General features: G+C 53.8%; 1 protein-coding gene and 1 long non-coding RNA gene across 4 annotated transcripts; one reads left to right on the forward strand and one right to left on the reverse strand.

Annotated features, from left to right (window-relative positions):
• The first annotated feature begins 10,417 nt into the window (after nt 1-10,417).
• On the forward strand, nt 10,418-17,216 carry PDZK1IP1 (PDZK1 interacting protein 1). The gene is made up of 4 exons (XM_007978839.3): nt 10,418-10,667; nt 13,129-13,237; nt 15,426-15,521; nt 16,768-17,216. Exons 1-4 carry the CDS (start codon nt 10,601-10,603, stop codon nt 16,838-16,840), a joined length of 345 nt encoding a protein of 114 aa, XP_007977030.2. The 5' UTR covers nt 10,418-10,600; the 3' UTR covers nt 16,841-17,216.
• LOC103224869 (uncharacterized) lies at nt 16,634-21,372 on the reverse strand. 3 transcript variants are annotated; one of them, XR_012089677.1, is made up of 4 exons: nt 21,113-21,371; nt 20,672-20,909; nt 20,262-20,523; nt 16,634-18,942 (listed from the first exon to the last, which is right to left on the reverse strand). It is a non-coding gene; the product is annotated as an uncharacterized lncRNA (long non-coding RNA). The 3 variants fall into 3 exon arrangements; XR_005240636.2 differs by having other exon boundaries at nt 20,320-20,909; nt 21,113-21,372; XR_005240637.2 differs by having other exon boundaries at nt 20,262-20,909; nt 21,113-21,372.
• Nucleotides 21,373-23,156: the final 1,784 nt, after the last annotated feature.

The raw sequence follows: 23,156 nt of genomic DNA on the forward strand, positions 1-23,156 counted from the left end.
CCACATGCCCTGAAATGTGAGGCGTGGCCAATGCTTATAGTCTTACCCTAGGTAGTCTAGAACACAATGTATATTGCTTCTTTATTTTCTCCTCAGTTCAGATAGATAACCCCTCCCCATCCATTTAAGCAGGTGTTGCTTACGGCAGGTGTTAGCCCAGCTTCTCATCCCCCTATCCTGGGCCATGTCATCCCTGCCGGAGGCACAGATTCCCTCCAGGAATGCCAGAACAAAACATGGAGCTGCGTCCTGAGATGTCCTCCGGGTGCTGCAAACAGCCTGTCCACACCGGGACTCATCGTCATCGGCGCATTGCTCTTTGCTCACTGCACCCACTAATGTGTGTGAGCTCCCTTTGGCAGGGCTGTGGAGCTATGGTGCTTTAGAACAGTGCTTGGCACAGGAAGACACTTATGAAAGGTGTGTAAAATGAATACACACATGCCCTCTCCTCACTCCCAGCTTGCTGCTCTTCTAGTTTCCTCTAGTTTAAAAAATAGTACCGGCCGGGCATGGTGACTCACTCCTGTAATCCAAGCACTTTGGGAGGCCAAGGCAGGCGGATCACCTGAGGTCAGGAGTTCGAGACCAGCCTGACCAACATGGTGAAACCCCATCTCTACTAAAAATACAAAAATTAGGCATGGGGGCAGGTGCCTGTAATCCCAGCTACTCGGGAGGCTGAGGCAGGAGAACCACTTGAACCCAGGAGGCAGAGGTTGCAGTGAGCCGAGATTGCGCCACTGCACTCCAGCCTGGGGACAAGCATGAGATTTCATCTCAAAAAAAAAAAAGAAAAAAAATAGCACCAAGTTCCAAGCACTGTCTGAGTCAGAGGATGAGGCGCCTCCTTGATTGTACTCTTTTGAATATCTCACTTCTGCGTCTATGCAGCTAGCTTATCCTGCCACTTGTACCCCTTAAATTGCTCTTCCATCCTCCCATACTCTCTGTGCACTGTTTTAAGCCAAGGCATCACCATCCTTCTCCGGGATCCCTTCTACAGCCTGCCCACTGCCCACTGGCCACTGCCCTGTTTGGCCCATTCTTCCAGCTGTGGTTGGAGCGAGCTTGCTGAAATGCAAGACTTTCTCACATCGCATCTTTGCCTAAAACCCTACGTTGGGTCTGTATTATCTGTAAGGTGAAGACCGCACCTCCTAGGTCCTGCAAGCTCTCAAGACCTCTTTCCTGACCACGCCTGCTCTCCAGCCAGGCCCATCTCCCATCAGCTCTGTGCGGTGTGACTTTCCCTCCCTGCTTCTCCCAACCTGGAGGTGCTCTCCTCCACACCACTCCCCAGCCCCAGTTGTTGCAGACTTTCTCTCTCTAGGTCCTAGAGGAGTGCCTCCACAGTGGCACCCACGTGTCCCAAATATACATCTCCAGCCTGGACCTCAGTGCTGACCTCCAGACTCACATTCCTGTCTCCAAACCAAACTGGCGAATCCTGCCCCTCCTTCAGAAGAAAAGCCTCCTCCTCCTGTAATCCTCCCCACCTCAGTCTGCTCCAGCTGAGCGGATGAAAAACCTCAGAACCATTCTTGGCTTCTCTCTTCCTCTCACATTCCAGACCAGGTTGGGTTTACCCTCAGAATACATCTAGACTCAGAGCACGCATCCTTAGCTCCACGGCTGCTCCACATCCCAGTTGCCTTGAGTTGCCCTGGCCTCTCGTCTGGAGCACTGCAGAAGCCTCCTTGCCGGCCTCCCCGTTCTCTCTTCTTGCTCCCACTGTCTCTTCTCCACATGGCAGTCAAATCATGTCTCCTGTGCTCAGATCCCTCCAGCAGCTCTTTGGTCTTGTTGGAGTAAAAGCCAGAGTCCTTACAACCACTCACAACACGCCAGATGAGGGGGCCACGCCCTTGCTTTCCAACCTCCTCTCCTCCGCTCTCCCTGCACTCACTTCCCTCAGCCACACTGACTCCCTCCAGCCTCCTTCTTCAGGGCGTTTGCACTTGCCTGTCTCCTTGCCTGGGGTCTTCTCCCATCCACGGCTGAACGTCTTACTTCCTCACTTTCAACTCTTGGCTCAAATGTCACTTCTTAGAGATGCCTTCCCTGAGAATCTGTATAAAATAGCACACCCTCTTCTTGTAGCCCCCACCATTTTCCTGATCCTGGACTTTTCCGTATTGCCATCAGAACTGTTTTATCTGTCTGTTTCCTGGCTGACCCCTCTAGAATGTCATTTCTATAAAGGCAGGGGCTTTGTTTTGCTCATTCCTGTATCCCTAGCATCTTGAACAGTGCCTGGTCCACAGGAGGCTCTCAATAATTAATTGCTCAATGAATGAATCTTAGGCTTCATACTACATTTTTCTGACTTCCTAGACTAGATGGTAAACTCATTTATGTACTTTTAGCACCTGTACCTTCCCTTCAAAACATTTACTGCAACTGTAATTACAAAACTGTATAATGTAATCTTGATCTTATTCTCTACAGGTTGGGCATCCTTAATCCAAAAATCTGAAATCTGAAATGTTTCACAATCTGAAACTTTTTGAGCATCAGCATGATGCCACCAGTGGAAAATTTCACATGTGATCTCATGTGATGGGTCAAAGACAAAATACAATCAAGGCCGGGCACGGTGGCTCATGCCTGCAATTCCAGCACTTTGGGAGGCCAAGGTGGATGGATCACCGGAGGTTGGGAGCTCAAGACCAGCCTGACCAACATGGAGAAACTCCGTCTGTACTAAAAAACACAAAATTAGACAGGTGTGGTGGTGCACGCCTGTGCGCCTAATCCCAGCTACTCAAGAGGCTGAGGCAGGAGAATCGCTTGAACCCAGGAGGCAGAGGTTGCAGTGAACCGAGATCGCGCCACTGCACTCCAGCCTGGGCAGCAAGAGTGAAACTCTGAGTCAAAAACCAAAAACAGAAAAACCAAAACCAAAACCAACCAAACAAAAACCACACAGTCAAAACTTTGTTTCATACACAAAATTAGTTAAAATATTCTAAAAATTACCTTTAGGCTATGTGTATAAGGTGTATAGGAAACAAAGGAATTTTATGCTCAGACTTGGGTCCCATCCCCAAGATATTTCACTATGTGTATACAAATATTCCCAAATCAGAAAAAAAAATCAAAAATCGGAAACACTTCTGGTCCCAAATATTTCAAATAAGGGCTACTGTATTTCCAGTCTCATAGTAGCCACGAAACACGTGTTGAGTGAATGAATGAAAGAAAGCTAGGATATTATTTGAGAAACTGACCAATAGCAGGTGCCTGACAGAGGGACTGAACCCTGGGCTGGACATAGGGACCCATGGGGTTTAGCCCCATCTCTCCCATTGACTTGCTCTGTGACTTTTAGTTGATGACTGTCCATTTCTGGGTCACAGTTTCCCCAGCTGAAAAATAAGGAGCAAGATTACATCATTTAGAATGAGCTTTCAGGCTTGAAGAGATAGTGACTCTAGAACTCAGTACTCCCATCTTGCTTCCACTGCTGGCCTGGAGCCCTGGGTAGGGAAAGGCTGTGCTTGGACCCAGCAGGGTAAGATTTGGCTTTGGGACCTCTGCTGGCAGGCGGGGCTTCTGGCAGGGGGCCAACCCTTGAATTTCTTGGCTGGATGAGTCGGCGGCAGGATGGGTTGATTGATCTTTCCCCACTGTGGGGTCCTGGCCATAAATCTCCCCAGCCTAGTGGGGTCGCCTAGGACCCAGGAGTCATAGCCAGTGCATTCCTTGGCTCAGCTGGCTCTGGGCTGGTGCTTTCTGCCCCTTACAGCTCCCAGACACTGGAGCCCCTGTGGGAGTGAGCACCCATTCAATCTGATCATAGAGCCTAGCTCTGTGCTCCAGAAAGCGTCTGTCCAGAGAGCTGCCAATCTTTCTCCAGGTCCGACCTTAAGATCACATGGCATTGTTTTGAGCAGATATGCCTTAGGTTCCTGGTGAGCCAGGACGTAACCCTCTTTGTGCCATGGAACCCTTGGGCAGTCTGATGAAGCCTAAGGACCCCTTCTCACAGTAATATTTTTATTTATTGACAAATTAAATTAAATTAACATATTTTTTGAGACCGAGTCTCACTCTGTTACCCAGGCCGGGGTGCAATGGCACGATCTCAGCTCACTGCAACCTCCGCCTTCCAGGTTCAAGCAATTCTCCTGCCTCAGTCTCCTGAGTAGCTGGGACCATAGGCATGTGCCACCACTCCTGGCTAATTTTTGTTATTTTTAGTAGAGATGGGGTTTTGCCATGTTGCCCAGGCTGGTCTCAGACTCCTGACCTCAGATGATCCGCCTTCTTCCACCTCCCAAAGTACTGTGATTACAGGTGTGAGCCACCATGCCCGGCCTCTCACAATAATGTTTTTAAGTGCATAAAATAAAATGCATAGCATTGCAAAGGAAGTCAGTTACCTTGAGATGTACTTATCAAAATATTAAAAATATAAGTTTGTAATATAGTGATTTATGTGTCCATTTATAATGTATTCAACAACAAGATCTTGTGGAAGGTCCAATGACTATTATACTTCTATAGTGGTGAGCATAAGATATATCCAGATATCTGCAATAATTATATGGTGATATGAAAATATCATAGACAGTCTGTGGTTTGTTGCCTCCATCCCATGGAAAAAAATGGGAAATTTTATTTATTTTTATTTTTTTTTTGAGGTGGAGTTTCACTCTTGGCGCCCAGGCGGGGATGAAATAGTGTGATCTTGGCTCACTGCAACCTCTGCCTCCTGGGTTCAGGCGATTCTCCTGTCTCAACCTCCCCAGTAGCTGGGACTACAGGCACCCACCACCATGCCTGGCTAATTTTTGTATTTTTAGTAGAGACGTGGTTTCACCATGTTGGCCACACTGGTCTTGAACTCCTGACCTCAGGTGATCCACCCGCCTCAGCCTCTCAAAGTGCTGGGATTACAGGTGTGAGCCACCACACCCAGCTGAAAGTGGTATAAATTTAGTTAGAGGTTAGTGAAATACAAATGTAATGTTTCCCTGTCCATGTTCATAAGCTAGAGTTCTGCCCATGGCCCTCTGGGAAGGGAGTGTTACATGAAGGGGAGCCAGGTGAATGAAATCTTAAGTCTGAGAGGAGAGGGGCTCACCACAGTCCTAACCAGCTGCTTCCTTGGGACCTTATTAATATATGAAAAGATCTCATAGTCTGTTAACGGAGTCACAGGATCACAGGCTCCAGAACTGGAAGGGCTAGAACCCTGCTACAGTTTCAGTGTATGTCCCTCTAAAATTCATATGTTAAAACTTAAACCCCAATTAGCTGAGCATGGTGGTGGGGGCCTGCAATCCCATCTACTCAGGAGGCGGAGGCAGGAGAATCACTTGAACCTAGGAGGGGGAGGTTGCAGTGAGCTGAGATTACGCCATTGCACTTCAGCCTGGGCAACGAGAGCAAAAACTCCATCTCAAAGAGAACCAAAACAAAACACAAAAATAACCCTTAAACCCCAACGGTTTATTAAAAGATGGGACCTCTTGGAAAGGGGTTAAGTGAGGAGGGCTTCACCCCTGTGAATGGATTAGTGTTCTCAAAAACGGGGTTGAAGGGAGTGTCCCGGTCCCTTTCACCCTTCCATCCCTCCCACCGTGTGAGGGCACAGTAAGATGTGTCATCTTGGAAGCAGAGGGCAGCTCTCACCAGATGCCAAGCCTACTGGTGCCTTGGGGACTTCCCATTCTTCAGAACTGTCAAAAAGTAAATTTCTGTTCTTTATAAATTACCCAGTCTAGGATATTTTGTTAAAGTGGTACAAAGAGACTAAGACAAACCCCTTTTGCAGACACCTCATTGGGTGACCTGGTCCACGGCATCTGCTCTTACATGTCTGGGGATGGAGAGCTCACCCTCCAGCTCACCCTCATTTCAGGCTGAACAGCTCCAACTGTCAGAGGAATGGTGGCCATGTCTTCTCCTTCACATACAGAGATGAATCAGACATAGTCCTTGCCCCACAGCTAGAGAGTGGAGAGAGACAAGGACTCAACTACAGATCAAATGTTTTATTCATTGAACAACCTTTCTCTGAGCTTCTGCTCTTTGTCAGGCCGGTGGTAGGCACTGCATATACTGACATTTAATTTCATAAAATGTGTGTCGAGTGTGTACTCAGGCACTGTGCTCAGTACTGGGTGGTAAGGGAGAGATAGACATGATACCTTCCCTCCATGGAGACAATTAATAAATGAGTAAGCATACAAATCAGTGTGTAATTGCAACTCATGATCATGGTTGTGAGGAGATGAGCAAAGGAGACTCGTAGAAGGGAGTGACTTCAGATGGAAGAGAATGGAAGTGAAGAAGTGTTCTTGGAGAAAGGGATGTAAAGGAAGATCAGCTTGCTGGGCAAATAGGAGTGGAAGAGTGTTCCAGGCAGAGAAAAGAGCAAGTGGAGAGGAGTTTCTGATGTTGGAAAGAGCTTGGCTTTTGTTAGGAAGTGACAGGAGGCTCCAGGGCCAGACCCGGCTGGAGAGGTGGGTAAGGGAAGATTGCCTGGGCCCTCAAACCCATGCAAAGAAGTTTGCATATTATTTTAAGGGCTGATGAATGCCATAAAAGGGCTTAAGCAAGATATGTTTGGAAGAATAAAACAAGGTCTCCAGGAGCTCTCCAGCTTACAGCAATGATATTAACAAGATGAAGTATTATAAGAATGAGTAAAGAGCTGGGCACGGTGGATCACGCCTGTTATCCTAGCACTTTGTGAGACCGAGGTGGGTGGATCACCTGAGGTCAGGAGTTTGAGACCACCCTGGCCAACATAGTGAAATCTCGTCTCTACTAAAATACAAAAATTAGCTTGGTGTGGTGGCGGGTGCCTGTGTTCCCAGCTACTCAGGAGGCTGAGGCAGGAGAATCGCTTGAACCCAGGAGGCGGAGATTGCAGTGAGCCAAGATTGAACCACTGCACTCCAGCCTGGGTGACAGAGAGAGACACCGTCAAAAAATAAAATAAAATAAAATAAATAAAAAAATAAAAAATAGTAAAGAAAGCTTTTATATTTGTGTTCTAAACACGCTTCTTGAATGTTCTCTGTACTTTTTCTCAGGCTAAGCTCTTTGCCTGGATTCCTCTCCCCAGGCTGTCTGCCCAGTACAACACTCTGGCTAACTTTGCCAGCATCACCTCCTCCAGGATGCCTTCCTTAACAATGTAGTCCACTAATGTAGTCCACCAACGTAGTTCACCGTCAGAGCTCTGAGCACACCCTGTATGCTGTTCCCAGACTATTTACATGTCACTGTGCTCCGTCCCCTTCTTCAGACCACCCCTGGAGGGGGGCAAAAGTCGGGGCTGGAGGGAGGGGGAGGTGGCAGAATCTTCAGCAGCAAACTGGCTCCCTGCACGCCTCAGTCTGGGATTGGAACTAGACACTGCCACCTGCTGGCAGTGAGTGGAATGGCTGACAAGATGGGGTTGGGAGGAAGGAGACTCCTGGAAACAGTCCAGGCCCACTTTGGCTTTTCTGAAGGGCAATCGCATAAGGTCTAGCTGGATGGAGGGCTTGTCTAAGGGGCCTGATGGTTCTGGGTGACATCTGAAGGGCAATCGCATAAGGTCTAGCTGGATGAAGGGCTTGTCTAAGGGGCCTGATGGTTCTGGGTGACAGCTGGGCTGGAACAGGAAGGAGGAACTGAACGTTGATGGAACAGCTGCTCAGGACACACGGTGCAGCCCTGTGGGGCTGCTGAGACCTTAGTCTAGTCCCTGGGCCCAAGCCAGACCAGTAGGGGGGCCCACCTTGTTACCATGGAGATCAGGGCTGTGTTCATACAGCTGGGGAGATGACCCTCCACCTGTGTGAAGACCTCCAGGGAGGAGGGGCCAGCCTCAAAGCCAAGTGTCCACCCATGCCCCCTCTTTTCTGGAACAACTTGTTTTGCTCTAAAGCTTGGGACTTTGACCCAGGAGGTATGTTTTCCTCCTGTTGGTCACCTGATGTCCTTCCTGCTCATCCCCTTCCCCCATCACTGCTGAAGCACAGTCCAGGGGATCCTTTCCTTTCCCTGGGTTTTTCAGGGAAGTGGAGGATACTGGGGTGAGGAAGGCAGAACCTGGGACTTGAGTGCTGATGGCACTGGTTGAAGGGAGTGGCACAGCTGTGACCCCCACCCTCCTTTTCTTAAGTCTCTCCTTGCTAGGCTCCTGGGACACCCCACTTTTCTGGGGTTGCTTCCTCCTGTTTCCTCCTGCCCCTTCCTCCTTTGAAAGACCTTTATGTGTTGGGGCCGTGTCTCTTTCTTTCTATGCTCTCCTCTTGACACCGCTACCCCCGCTACACACAATGGGGAGACCATGAGCTCCCAGGCCTCAGTTACCATCCCCGTGCCGCAGACGGCTCCCAGATGCCCCACTCCAGACCCAGGGATTCTGCAGCCTTCCAGACGTCTCCCTCTGGAAAGTCCACAGGCACTGCAAGCATAATACCTCAAAATCTATAGCTCGCCAATCCTCCCATCCCCCAAACTTGCTCTGGCCCCTGCTGAGGCACCAGCATCTACCCAGCTGCCTACGCCAGAAACCTGGGAGTCACCTGCACCCCCGCCTCCTGCCTGTACCCACTCCCAGTTCAGCACTGTGTTCCAGCAGCCACCCCCTGGCTTCTCTACCTCCTCAACAGGGCTCAGATCGGTTCCCACAGCCACTCCCTGCCCAGGTCCAGGCACTGGTGTTGTGGCCACTATAGCAGATCCCTGGACTCCTCTTCTCCAGCCTTTGCATGCCTCTTTCCCTCTCCACACTTCCTGGAGAGGTGTTTTCCCAAATGCAAAACTGACCACGTGACTCCCCTCCTTAAAATTCTTGGAGAAGTCACCAGTAGATGTTTGCTAAATTCAGCCCCATTCCTTACGTTCCAATCAGTGATTCTCTGGCTGTTCATTAACATGCACAGTGCTTACTTCAGTCTGTGCTAGAAGATTCTGAGGGCACCAAGTTGGGGGTGGGAGGGAGGACAGGATATACATATTTGGGAGGCATCACTCAACTCCAAGCAAAGTTCCCCCAGATCACCTTGAGATACTCCATCTTTGGATGGCAGTGGGCCCAACTGCACACGCATGTGAACACACATTCCCCCACCACACACACCCCCCCCACACACCCCACACACACACACCCCACACACACAGGAAGCAGGCCTGAGGCATGATGTCTGAGTGCTCCCGCTGAAACAGGAAGGCAGAATCATCCTGCCATGGGAAGGGCTGCCAAGGAGGCCTGATGAATAGGAGTTTGGTGGCTTCAGGAAAGACAGGCTGTGGAGGGGCCTTCAATTCAGGCGCTGGCTCCTAGGGACCTTCCGTCTCTGATGAGATTTTGTTCCAGTCGGCCCGCTCGTTTCTAGGGAGTCAGCATCTCAGCTTCCCATACTTCTGGGGTGGGGCTGGGGCAAGGAGACCAGCATGACCCTTGGTCAGGGGTCTGCACAGGAACTCTGGCCACTCTCAGTCCCTGAGTTGGAGGGCCAGGTGGACATCACATGATCCTGGGGAGACTTTTGCCTTTTTGGAGGGCTCTGGCTCCAGGGCCTCCCTGTTCCAGGGGCTAGGTGTGCCTCCCTCAATGCTGCTTTTGGCTACGAGGGTGGTGGGCCCAGGGCTTCCGGGCCCCAGATCGCACCTTGCCACCTAGGGTGTCTGTCCTTTGTCTCCCACAGCAGGCTGTGTTTGCCCATTTTGTCCTCTGCCATGGGTGGAGATGGATCTGAAGTTGGGTGTTGAAGCCTCTGACCAAAGGTATCTTGTTTTGAGGTATCTTGTTTTGAGGCCCTGCCCGGTTTCCAGGGACCACATCTGGGGCCAAGAGGAAGAACCGAACTGGGCCTAGGTCAGCTGGGCTGGGTCAGGGCTTTGACATGGGTTGTAAAAGCTGGGGACTGGGACCTTCAGGTTCTCTTTGGAGATCTTTGCAGGAAGGGGTGGATTTAGGAAGCTACTGGGCTGGGCCAGGGCGTGGAAGGCACTGAAGCCGTGGTGTGTCCCAGCATTAGAGTCCCAGGGTTTGGCTGGGTGGGGTAGGGGCAGGTGAGGGGGGAGAACAGGAAATAGGCTAGGCTCTCGGGGGAGTCTGGCAGCTTTGAGCCTTCTCTGGGCTTCTGGGGTTTTCCCCAGGCTCCTGAGCCAGCCAGCACATTTCTTAATCCCACTGTCAGCCTTCCAAGAAGCCCCGCCCACTGGGCTCAGTCAAGGCAGGAGCGACTATGGTCACCCCTTTCCCTAGAATCCAGCCCCACTGCCAGGAAAAGGGGGCTCAGGGCATGGAGGTGAGGCTGGGGCTCTCCTACATCTGCTTGGTCCTCATACCCACCTCCTTAGCTGGCCCCGGTAAGATGACCTCGAATGCCAGCACAAGTGAGCTGGGCACCGGCCAGGGGAGGCCAGGCCTGGCAGCTCATTACCATGGAAGGGAGGGCAGGTTCTCTCCAACGCCCCGTCTTCATTTCTCCTCCCTCCCTCGCCTTCCTCCTTCCTAGCTCCTCTCCTCCAGGGCCAGACTGAGCCCAGGTTGATTTCAGGCAGACACCAACAGACGCCACAGCAGCTCCAGGAGCCCAGACACCGGCGGCCAGAAGCAAGGCTAGGAGCTGCTGCAGCCATGTTGGCCCTCCGCCTGCTCATTCTGGGCCTGCTCACAGCAGTGCCACCTGCCAGCTGTCAGCAAGGTAGCTCAGGAGGAAAGGGTTGGGCACTGGAGCCCGAGGGGCGGATAGGTGGTGTTCTGGCTCCCCTCCCCAGGGCCTTGATACTTACAGTTTGGAGGGGGAGCAGGGACTGGGCTAGCTGAAAGAATGTCCCAAGGCGGAGACCTCTGAACCAAGTCTCTGCCTGTCACTTGTTTTCAACGAGTGAAAAGTGGCAGCAGCAGGGAAATGTTGGTTCTAGGATCTTGGGGAGGAACAGGGCAGGAGCAGGCATTGCCCAACGGGTGGCTGGGTCCTGAGTACAGGGGGCCCGGGGATACAAGGCAGGCGAGAATGGGGCCCAAGCCACCCCTCAAAGGCTTGGGCTTTGTCTCAGCCTCTTGGGCTTGGGTAGAGAACAGTGTCCAGTGTGACTTCCCCAAATATCTGAGCTCTTTGTCCTGCTCTGCCTGAATTAATGTGTGACCTTGAGCAAATCACTGCCCCTTTCTGAGACTCAGTTTTCTCACCCATAAAATGAGAACAATAAGCCCCACCCTGCCCACCTCCCGGGGCTCTGCCAGGTCAGGGGTGTAGAAGAGCTTTGCACCTGGTGAAGCAACACAGCCAAGGTCTGGCTTTCATTCTACACTGTCAGGCTGCACCTGCAGCCAGAGTCTGGGGACTCTGCAGGTCGGACTTGGTCCAGAGGGGACTGGCAAAGATGCTTCCAGAGCTCCCCTCCCACCCCCACCCCAAGCTCTCATGTGTGTCTGCTTCAACTCTGTCTCCCGGGTCTTGGAAGCCCTCTGGGGAACTGCAGACCAGAGAGGCTGAGTCACACAGCAGGGCAAGAAAGGACAGGGCTCAGACCACCTTTCTCCTGCCCCAGGCACTGCCCTTTGCTGTATGTGCTAACCCCACAAGGGAGGAGGAGCAGGGACTGTGGTCCCTGGGGTGACTGGAGGGAATTGGCTGCGGGGTCTAGGAGGAAACAGGGAGGGGCCTCCAAGGGTTGAGCCCTAACTCCCCATGCTTGAGCAACCGCTGACCTGAGGGAGCAGTCTGAGCCCCTAGGGAAGCAATGACTCCAAACACTGCTTTTGGCAGGTGTGGAACCGAGGATAATCACACTGTGTGTCTTCTGCTTCCCCTGGAGATAAGGGAGGTCTGACCTCACTACAGGCCAGAGAGTGCCTAGCCTCCTTCCTCCTTCCCAATATTTGCCAGGCTCGGAGAAGAGGTCAGGCCTCCACCGCAGCAGGACAGCTTTTGGTAGACTCAAAGGAGGACATTTGAGCAGGAGTGAGCCAGGGGAAGGTTTTCTGATGTCCAGCCTGGGTCCCTCAAAATATAGGGATGCAAGTATTCTGGCCTGGAGGCAGAATACCCCTCCGAAGCCTCCTGCTGACCTGTGTTTTGTCCTGGGACCTCTCCATGCTGACGGTCTTTTCTCTGCAGGGCTCAGCTCCTGCAGGCTCATGGAGTGCAGTGATGCTGGGGAAGAGGAAAGTCTTTTGGGGAAGCAGGGGCCTGAAGGCAGGAACTTCAGGGAAATCTTGAGGGACTGTGTTGGTGTCAAGGGTCAAAAAGCAGAGAAGGGACCTGGTGCTCATGCCTGTAATCCCAGCACTTTGGAAGGCCAAGGCTGGATCGCCTGAGCCCAGGAGTTTGAGACTAGCCTGGGCAAAATAGTAAGGCCCTGTCTCTATTAAAAAATAAAAAAAAAAAAAGAGAAGTGTGCATGGTTGGGGCCTCAACCTAATCTCTGACCCTAGTCCCTGGGCACCCAGCTGGAGGAACCAAAAGCAGCTCAGGTTTTGGGGTTTCTTTCCTGGTCCCCAAGACCCAGAGAAGAGCTCACCCCTCCGTTCTGCCCCTCTAAAGATGTCCTGGTCCACTCCTCTCTCTGGGTACCCCAGGCACCCCAGATCTCCCCAGCTGAGCAGCCCTGAGAGTCTCCCACTCTCATACACTTCTTACCACCAGAGAAACCTCTCGCTACAGAACAGGATCTTCTAGATCCCAGACCAGTCTTGTCAGCTCTGGGTCCTCTTCAGCCTTCTGGGAGCCACTCCCAGCTGCAAGGCCTAGGTTGGCTGTCCAGGGGGCTGCCCTTTGGTCCCTGGGGCCCAGGTACTCCCTGAGCCCTGCATGTGACTCCCCTTGGGGAGGGAAAGAGGCTCTGGGATGCCTAGATCTCAGATACAGCACTCTGAGGCTCTTCCCTCCTTGGCTTCTCACTCCTTCCAACTCCTTTCTCTCTGAGCCTCTGTCATTCCTCCAACTCCCTCCTTTTCCTAAGCTCAGTGGAGCTTAAGATGCTTGAGTGGGTCAGATGGGCCATATCCCACCCCTGCCTCCCCACAATGTCTCCTTCATCCTGGCAGCTGGCTGAGGGCCTTCAGCACAGGCGGGGCCCTTGGGGAGTGAGGCCCCTCGCTCTCCTGCACATGCAGCCCCACTGTGGCCCCGTCTGCTACAGCCCCTCTCCCTTTTTTAGGCCTGGGGAACCTTCAGCCCTGGATGCAGGGCCTCATCGCGGTGGCTGTGTTCCTGGTCCTCGTGGCAATCGCCTTTGCAGTCAACCACTTCTGGTGCCAGGAGGAACCGTGAGTGCTGCCCAAGGGCCCCTGAGCAGGCAGGGTGGGCCCAGGACCACTGCTCTTGCTCTAGTAGCAGTGAGAAGGCCCTCAGAAACCCTGTGTCCAAACCTCTCCGTGTGTGGAAGGGAAACTGAGGCTCAAGGTCATAGGGTGGGTTGGTGACAGTCGGAATGAGAGCCTAGGCTTGCTGGCTCCCAGACCTGGGCTCTGTGGGCCCCACAGCTCTAGTGCCCGCTCCCTGTGAGCTTTGGAGAAACGGCTTCTCTTCTTGGAGTCTTTGTGTTTCTGCAGAGCCAGGATAGCAGCCCAGCCTGTGATGGGGGCTGTAAGGACCTCTAGAAGGGGTGGTCCCTCCTGGTGGGTCAGCTGTGGTACAGAGAGGGCATGGGACAGACACACCTCCTGCCCTCATAGGCTCAGACTAGAGTGAGCTGTCAGAAGTTCAAGAGTTGCTGCTGAGGGAGAGTGCAGAGGACACTGCAGGGCCTGACCCGGTCTGGGGTGGTCAGAGAAGGCTTCCCCATTGCACGTTTATCCTGAAACCTGAAGAACGAGGAGGAGTCACTATCAGGATAGAGTGGTGCGGGAAGAGCACTGCGGTTGAGGGAAGGGTACATCCAGGTCCTGAGTTAGGGGTATGGCACCAGGGCTGCTGGGGACAGACATACACAGGTGAAGAGCGGGTGGGCTGAAATCCAACTCAGTCTGCACTCACTAGATCAGGACCCTCAGGCAAGGCTGCCTCTGTCCCAAGGGCATTTCTTCCCAGATCTCACAAAGGTGGCCTGGTGGCTTGAGTGCTAGCCCCATGCAGGGTTGCTGAGGAAACACCAGTGGCTCAGTGGGTGGAGAAAGGCATGGAGACACCTGAGATGAGGCTGGTGAGGTGGGCAGGCCAGGCCAACCAGGCTCTTACACATGAATGACCTGAGCTTTGGGCTTTACCTAAGTGAGTAGGAATCCGGTGACAAGTTTTTTTTTGTTATTTTTTGTTTTTGTTTTTGTTTTTTTTTGGAGCTGGAGTTTTGCTCTTGTTGCCCAGGCTGGAGTGCAGTGGCTTTAGGCTTGATCTTGGCTCACTGCAACCTCCGCCTCCTGGGTTCAAGTGGTTCTCCTGCCCCAGCCTCCTGAGCAGCTGGGATTACAGGCTCCTGACACCACTATCAGCTAATTTTCGTATTTTTAGTAGAGACGGGTTTCACCATGTTGGCCAGGCTGGTCTCCAACTCCTGACCTCGTGATCTGCCTGCCTCGGCTTCCCAAAGTGCTGGGATTACAGGCGTAACCCACCGTGCCCTGCCTCCGTGACAAGTTTTTAAGCCAGTTTCGGGATGAGACACGGCCTTAGCAGAATGACCCTGGCTGCCTCATGGCATATGCACGGTGGCGGTGGGGACATCTCCAGTCTGCAGGCCTGGAGAGTGGTGAGGGGGTCGGCATGAGGTCAGGAGGGGGTCTGGACTGTAGCGGTGGCCAAGAGGATGAAGTGAAGAGCGCTGTCTAGGAGGTAGGCACCCTGGGAGTTGGTGGTCACAGGCAGCAGTGGACCCGACGGGAGGAAGGCAGGTATGGCATTGAGGTTTCTCATGGGGGATCACTCACCAAGGCCCAGAACACAGGAGGACGAGCAAATGTAGGGGCAACTGTTTAATTGGAGACATATGAAGTCTGGGGCGCCTGTGGGATGTCTAAGGAAATGAGCAGGTGTTCGGTTCCCTGTGACCCTCGTGAGAGCAGCTTCTGGGAGGTTTCAGGGAGAGCCCACATTGCAGGGGGTTTAAACTTGAGTAAGAGGCAAGGAGCTTTTCATTGGATGCTCTTCAGATGCTTTCTCCACCTGCCCCAGCTCTGCCTGAAGGGCCACCAACCACATCTGTGCCCACTGCCCAAGGCATGACCGGGGGAAATTTGAGGCAGACACTGCATCCTGCAGGGCCTGCTGTGGAGGCTGAACTGAGGGCTTTGGACTCAGGATAAGTCTTTTGCAAATATTTGGCCCCCCACCATGGAGTGGGGAGAAAGTGTGAGACCCCATGGGTGGGGCCAGAAGCCGTGACTGACAGGCCCCGCTGCACACAGCTCTGGGAAGGGCAGTTGCTGGCCTTCGGGCTTGTGAGAACCAGGACCCAGAATAGGGTCTGCTTAGATGAGAAGGGCCCCACTGAGGAGCCCCACTGATGAGTCCTGTCCCCAGGGAGCCTGCGCACATGATCCTGACCGTCGGAAACAAGGCAGATGGAGTCCTGGTGGGAACGGATGGAAGGTACTCTTCAATGGCGGCCAGTTTCAGGTGAGGTGCAGTGCATGGCTGCCCTGTGTTGCTCCCAGGGCCTAAGGAGAACCTGCTAGGGGGAGGTGGCTGGGGAGGACCGGGACTCATGTGGGCAAAAGCTAGTGAGGCAATGCGGGCTTTGTGAGAATTGCAGGGCTCTGTGGGGGAAACGCAGCCTCTGTGTGGGGCGAGGGCTCCGGAAGGGGACAGAGACTTGGGAGGGTAGGGTTCAGCGCAGGGGAGGGGACTCATAGGGCAGTGGGTACCATGGGGACAAGGGGTTCAATGGCGGAAGGGACAAATGAGTGAGGGACTCAGTGAAGGGAAAGCTCAGTAGATGATACAGCTCAGTGGGGGATGGGCTCACTGGGGGATGGACTCAGTGGGGGATGGACTCAGTGAGGAATAGGTTCAGTAGGGGATGGAGCTCAGTGGGGGATGGGTTCAGTGAGGGATGGACTCAGTGGGGGATGGACTAAGTGGGGGATGGACTCAGTAGGGGATGGGTTCAGTGGGAGATGGACTCAGTGGGGGATGGACTCAGTGGAGATGGGTTCAGTGGAGGATGGAGCTCAGGGGGATGAGTTTAGTGGGGGATGGAGCTTGGTGGAGGATGGAGCTTCAGATGGAGGATGGAGCTTGCTGGGAGATAGGTTTAGTGGGGGATGGGCTCGGTGGGGGATGGGCTCGGTGGGGGATGGACTCAGTGGGGGATGGGCTCAGTGGGAGATGGGCTCAGTGTGAGATGGGCTCAGTGTGGGATGGAGTTCTGTGGGGGATGGACTCAGCAGGGGATGGGCTCAGTGGGGGATGGGTTCAATGGAGGATGGGTTCAGTGGGGAGATGGACTCAGTGGGGGATGGACTCAGTGGGGGATGGGTTCAGTGGGGGATGGGTTCAGTGGGGGATGGGTTCAGTGGGGGATGGGTTCAGTGGGGGATGGGCTCAGTGGGAGATGGAGCTCATTGGGGAATGGGCTTAGTGGAGCATGGGCTCTGCAGGGGATGGGCTCCATGGGGGATGGGCTCAGTAGGACCCACTGGTAGAGCAGTCCACAGGAGGAGGGAGATAGGTGTCAGGGAGGGGATGCTGAGAGGCCTCCAGACTCAGATGCATAAGCCCAGATGTAGTCAGGAGGATCCCCTTCTGGGAGTCAAGTATTTATTCTGGAAGCTATTACTGTCACAAGTGCAGGATGGGGCAGGGAGAAGGGGATAGAATGGGACGAGCGATGACCCACCAGGCCCATGCCTTCTTCTTTCAGGTCCAGTGAGCATGAGAATGCCTATGAGAATGTCCCCGAGGAGGAAGGCAAGGTCCGCAGCACTCCGATGTAACCTTGTCTGTGGCTCCAACCCCAAGACTCCCAGGCACCTGGGATGGATGTCCAGTGCTACCACCCAAGCCCCCTCCTTCTTTGTGTGGAATCTGCAATAGTGGGCTGACTCCCTCCAGCCCAACGCCGGCCCTCCCCTCCCCTGAAGTATAGCCAGCCAAGGTTGGAGCTCAGACTGTGTCTAGGTTGGGGCTCAGCTGTGACCCTGGGGTCTCCCGCTCAGCTCAGAAGAGCCTTCTGGAGAGGACAGTCAGCTCAGCACCTCCCATCCTGCTCACATGTCCTTCCCCATAACTGTGGAAACGGCCCCAAATCCTGTGAAATAAAGACTTTTTGTATTTCTGAGGCTGAGGCCCAGCAACAGCCCCTCAGGCTTCCAGTGAGTCCCCATCTTGCTTTCTGAATCACGACAATCGTCTTCCGACTTGTCATAGTGGCTTTGGGGGATTATCCAGGAAGCCCCTGTACCCACAGGGCAGCTGGGACCGAGGGGGCCCAGGCTGGGGAGGGGCTGAGAGTGTGTGGCCAGGGTGAGGGTAAGAGAGGGTTGGGGTCTTTTCTGGTGTTTGAGAGTGAAGCACCCTCAAATGGGAGTGTCTGATGACACGTGGGAGAATTGGGAGGCAGGAAGACCAGGACAGGTGAGCCCATTTCTGCCAGTGGGGTGTTTCTTGTCCCCTCAGGCCAAACCCTTTCTTCAACCAGAGCAGCCGGGCACGGCTTCCCAGGGCAGGGCAGGGCAGGGCAGACCCTGATATGAGCTAGGTGCCCCACTGCTGATCAGTTTCATGTATGCAGGGAAGGAAGAGGATGTCAGAGGCCCATGGGCCGGGGAGCTCACCCACTCTACCCTTGCTCCAGCCCCTGCCCCCAAAGCACCCTTCATCCCTGAGGCTCTGGGCTTTTCCTTGCACAGTGCCGTTCACCCTTTGCCTCTGTGCTGGAGGTGTCACCGTGGGTTCACACAGATCTAGTCTGTCTCCCTCTGGTGGCCCCTCTGTGCTGGGCTTTGGCATAGGAAGTGTCAGGAAGGAGTCTTGGGTTGAGACTCAGGAAGCCCAGATCTGAGTCCTGGGTCCTCTGCCAACTTGTGTGTGAGCTTGGGAAAGCCGCTGTCCTCTCTGAGCTGAGCTTTCTCTCCATGGAAGATTTGGCCAGTCTCATGGCAGAGCTGGAGGAGAGCCCAGTCCTTGCCTATGCCTGCCTCGCCCAACGCCCAGTCCTGGAGTGGGAGTCGGGGTAGGGACGGGAGGATCAGGAAACTGGGTCCTAGTAGGAGCAAGGCAGAGGGGAGGCACGCCTCGCCAGGCTGGCGGAACCTGGGGGCCCCTCACCTCTGTGACTGTTGGCCTTATGGGAACAGCTTCTGTCTCTGTCCTGGGTGGTAATCTGAGATGGACTCACCCAGGATAATTCCCAGATCCAGAGAAGTGGGGCCAGAAGGTAGGAGGCCATCCACCTTGTCCCAAAGGTCTCCCTTTGCCATTTGCCTCAGCCTGTCACAGCCCCCTTGTTCCATGTTATGGCCATTCTTTTGCTATTCTAGGCTTTATCAAGTATCACTGGGGAAGACTCATCTTAAATGGAAATAATCTCTTCTCACCTCATTGGGTTTAGGATGCAGACAGCAGCAGAGGGAAGAGGCCTGGGGGTGGGGGAGCAGCAGCTTTGCTGCAGGCCTATCCCTGCCTTTCTGTGTGTCTTGAGACAAGTCACCTCCCCTCTCAGGGCTTCAACTTAATGAACTGCAGCTTGTGATTTCTACTCTAGGCTTTTGCTTACGTGGCTTTCTGTGACTCACGCCTTTTCACCCCACCTCTGCCCGTTTAAACTCTGTCCATTGTTTTTTCTTGACCCAGCCAAGGTTCCTCCTCTTCTGGGAAGTCTTCCTTGATTAGACCAGAGGGCAAAGCCAGGCCAGCAGCCAGTCCCGCTTCTCCACTCACTGAAGGAGAGACAGAGGTTCCTAGAGGGTCAGGCCTCTGCTAGGGCACAAACAGCCCCCTCTTCCTTTCCTGCCTCCTGGTGGGAAGCTTCTGACTGCCGGATCTGATTCTCCTTTCATGAGGCCACATTTCCTCCCAGCTCTGCCGTCAGTTGTCCCTGGGGGGTGGGAGTGTGTTCGAGTCAGGTCACCCCACCAGCCTGCCAGGGCCAGAAGGGAGAGCCACCCTCCCTGTCTCCCTGTAGCAAGTGAATCCCAGCTCCTCACACCTGTGAGGTTTTGCCAGGAGAAGCCTGCTTCTGCCCGGGCTTACCTTGCTCCCCAGCAGCTGTCTGGGGCCTCTCTAAGAGCCTCCTTGTCCCCCTTCTCATTCTGTCTTGCTCAATATGGGCAGATCTAAGAGAGTGGGAACCCAGGGGGCTCCTGCAGGGACTGGGCCGGCACTGACCTTACAGCCCCTCACCCTCACCCCATGTTCCTGCCCCGATCGGGGGCTGGGAGCAGGAAGCTGCTGGCCCCAGAACCGCTGAGACCCCCAATCCTTATCGCTCATTCCCACCTGCCAGCCTGGCCAGATCGAGGAGGGAAAGGAGGCTGGGCCCAGGCCAGGGTGGTGCTTAATGACCCTCCGGGGGCCTAATCTCAGACTGGCAGCCACGGAGTGGCTCAGGCGCGCTCCTGGAGAAGGCTGATAACGCACCAGCTGGGCCCCCACCATCTATCGCTGCACAGCCAGTCTCAGGGGCGGCCTCCGAGGGCCTGGGGAGGGGGAGCCTCCGGACTAGGGCGGGGCTGGAGGCGAGCTCTCAGCCCCTAGCACTGAGGGAGAGGATCCTGAGCTCCGTAAGTGGCTGACAAGGGAGAAACCCAGCCTGCAGGAGGGGTGGGCTGGGTCCGGTGGGAACCCCCAAACCCCTGTGCTCCTTCTCTCTTTCCTGCTCTCTTCCCAACCTTTTCTCCACACATACGACCTCTCCTGCCCAGGCCTGTCTCCTCTTTGTCTTTCCCAGCCTCCATCCATCTCTGTCTCCCTGTTTCTCGGTCTCTCCGCCTCTGTTTTTGTCTTATCTTCTGCCTCTCTCTGTCCTGTCTCCCTTCCTCCTCCTCCACCTGAGCTCAGTGCCCACCTCCTCTTTCTCCCTTTCATCCCTTTTCAGTTTCCAGCTGGTTCTGTTGGTTGTTCCCTTCCCAGCTGTCCCCTGACTCCCAAGCTTCCTTGATGTCAGCCCTTGGCCGGGCAATTCCCACGATCTCATTGGTCTCACTTCTGTGTGTGGCATCATCTCTCCGTGGTCCCTTCCACCAGCTCTCTGCCAGGACCACAGGCTGCCCCAAGCCCTGGCTCTCAGACCAGGATGTCTTACTGTTGAAGACATTTTTGCTCTTCCTGGAACAGGGCTCGCACCTTGTTTTCCCCTCTCCCACCTAAAACGTGTAAGTTTCATAGGGTTACATTAGAGATAATACCCAAACTCACGCAGGAAAGAAAAGCCTCCACCCAGCAATAGTTGAAGGGAGACTGCAGCACTGCTTACTTCTGTTAGACTTGAAGAGGAGCTTCCAACCAGGAATTGGCTTTGAAAACAGGCTGTGGAGTTCCATCTCCAGAGTGCCAGGTGGTCACGGGGAGTTTCAAGATTACTGCCCTCATACTCAGAGTGACATGTGCAGAAATACTATCTGTGCTTCAAGCAGCCATCAGATCAGGGCTATTGCTGGGCAAAGCCTCTTCCCGCAGCCTAGGGGTAGTAAAGGTGGGGGTAGAGGTGCTGGGGGTGGGGCCAGAATCACACACAGTCTGCTCTGGCCTCTTTGCCCAACTTCACAGGCAAGTCAGGTGGCTGAAGCCAGCAGAACTTGCTCTGGGACCAGGGTGGAGGCACCTACCTCCCATCCAGACCTGGCTGGGAGGTCCTGACTCCCCAGCTTGGCTTGGCTCTCCTCCCAGGTTTTTTTTTCTGTCCCTGGCAGTGCGGACGGTGGCCAAAAGCTTGAGCTTGGGAATCATGCCGATTGGTTCAAATTCCAGACCTGCTCCTCACTGCCTGTGGGATCCCTTAGCCTTTCAGATCCTCCATTCCTCCTTTGCCAGTAAAATTGGCTCTGTAGTACATTCCTTGCACCGCTGCTGGGAGGAAACAGAGATGACATCCGTGTTGTTATTGCTCCTGAGACTTGCCAGAAAGCCCTCCATGATCAACGTAGATACCATTTCTTCCCAGACGCTCCTTTTCCCACTCCTGGGTTCAGCACTTCCTCTGGGCAACTTCAGCCCCTGCTCCTCCCTCTTTTTGCACCCACCCCACCTGCTCCACTCACTCCACTCACCCCAGGGTGCTGTCTAGTTGTCTGCATCCCGCTCCTGCCCCGGGTCTGGGAGCTCCTCAAGGGCAGGAATGGAGTGACTTCCTTCTCTGTGCACCCAGGACAGGGCTGGGCAGGAGAAGGGAAGCCGAAGGAGTGGTGGAGAGTCCCGAAGGAAGGGACTAAACTCCAGCCATCCGTCCAGCAGTGTCTGTTCACACCCCTCCTCCCTGCACGGGCGCAGACATACACATGCGCATATGCTCACTCTCTCTCTCTTTCTGGTTGAAGGTCCTGGGAGCCCTTCGGAACGCTGCTGCCTGGCAGGCCTTCAGTTTAGAGAGCTCTTCTGCCTGCCCGTGGCCTCGGCTGCCACCTGGTGGCTGCGCGCTCTAAAGGAAGGGTAGATTCAGCAGAGTCTCGGAAGTTGAGCTTCAGGCGCCGCTCTTCCCCCTCACACTGGGACTAGACGCCTTTCCACGGCGTGGTCCCAGAAACCTCTCAGGTCATGCCAACAACTGGGTCTTCCTGTGGAATGCAAGGGCAGTGGGACCTCCGAGCCCCTTCCTTGTGGCCCCAGTGGCCGAGTCTGTGAACACCTCAACCACCCTGCACTTTTGGTGGGGTCAGCTTGGGCGCTTAGCCACCCTAGTCCTGACATTACACCTCTTCTTTCAGCAGAGGTCTGGGAGTCCAGTGGCTTCTGTCCTGGGCCATGTTTTTTCCAGAGGGTGAGAGATGGCATCATTTCTGGGACCTTGTTCCCTGGAGACTCTGGCCCCCTGAAGAAACAGGATAGAGAGAGCTTGAGAGAGAGAGAGAGAGAGAGAGAGAGAGAGAGAGAGAGAGAGAAGGTATTAAGGATGAATATCGGTGTCTGCCCCGAGTAAATTGGAAGACGATGGCATCAGGGGCACTGGTCTGGGCTGTATAGACTGTGCCTTCACTAACAGGTCCCTGAGACCAGGTGTGGGCCCGTATCCCTGGAGGGAGGGGTGCCTTCCTCTGATTCGAAGGTATCATTTAGGCTAGTGAATGACATTGAGAATGGCAGATGCCAGGGACAAGCAGGAGCATGTGTAGGATGAGGATGCGGCGCGGCTGTGTGACATTTCGGAGCCTGCAACACATCCATAGGGAAGCCCTGGAGGAGCAGTTGGGTGCATGGTGGAGTTCTGAAACTCAGCTGGGCAGTCGGCACTTGAGCCAGAGATTCTGCTTTCGACCTGGATGCCCATTGAGAGGTTAAGAGCTCAGGTCTGGGTCGGGCAGCTTGGAAGTAGCACAGCTTGGACACTTGGCAGCCTGAGACTGTGGATAAATCAACTTAATTCTCGGAGCTCCAGTTCACTGTAAATTGGGGCAGTAAATGATGTCTGCATGATAAGTGGTGTTATGAATGTTAAACAGTCACATGAAATGCATAGAATAGTGCTTAGCATACAGTACACAATAAACGTTAGCTATTTAAAAATTACTATGGTTATTCTGATTATTTATTACAGAGTGAACTGAATTGGATGCAAGATCAAGGTGCATCAGAGCTAGCAAGGTCCTTAGGATCATTTAGCCCAGTTTACTAATATTACACTATGGAATTTAAGCCCAAGGAAGGGACAGTACCTGACCAGGGTCATGTAAGGAGTCGAGTGAGAAGTAGGCTGGAGGCTCTGTGTGGCTGGCAGGTACAGAATGTGCCAAACCCATCTGCCAGCCTGGATCTCTTGAGGCATCGACACAATGGAGCTGGCCACACTGATTTGTTCCACACCGCTGAGGCTGGTACAGTTCTGGACATGGACTTTGTAAATGAATAACTGGGCCTTTGGTCAGTTCTAGCTGTGAGCTTGGAGGTGTGGGGGTGGAATGGTGAGGACAGTTGGGGGCAAAGTGAGGAAAGGGGCAGGGAGGAGAGGGGAGTGAGAAAAAGGGGAATGAGACAGGCTGAGATAGTGAACTGGAATTGGAGGTTGGGAAGAGGCTTTCCTTGATGGTGGTGGGGCTGTTTTCTTTTTAATTTTAATTTAATTTAATTTTAAGTTCCAGGCTACATGTGCAGGATGTGCAG

Source organism: Chlorocebus sabaeus, chromosome 20 (genome assembly GCF_047675955.1).
Source record: "Chlorocebus sabaeus isolate Y175 chromosome 20, mChlSab1.0.hap1, whole genome shotgun sequence".
Classification (NCBI taxonomy): domain Eukaryota; kingdom Metazoa; phylum Chordata; class Mammalia; order Primates; family Cercopithecidae; genus Chlorocebus; species Chlorocebus sabaeus.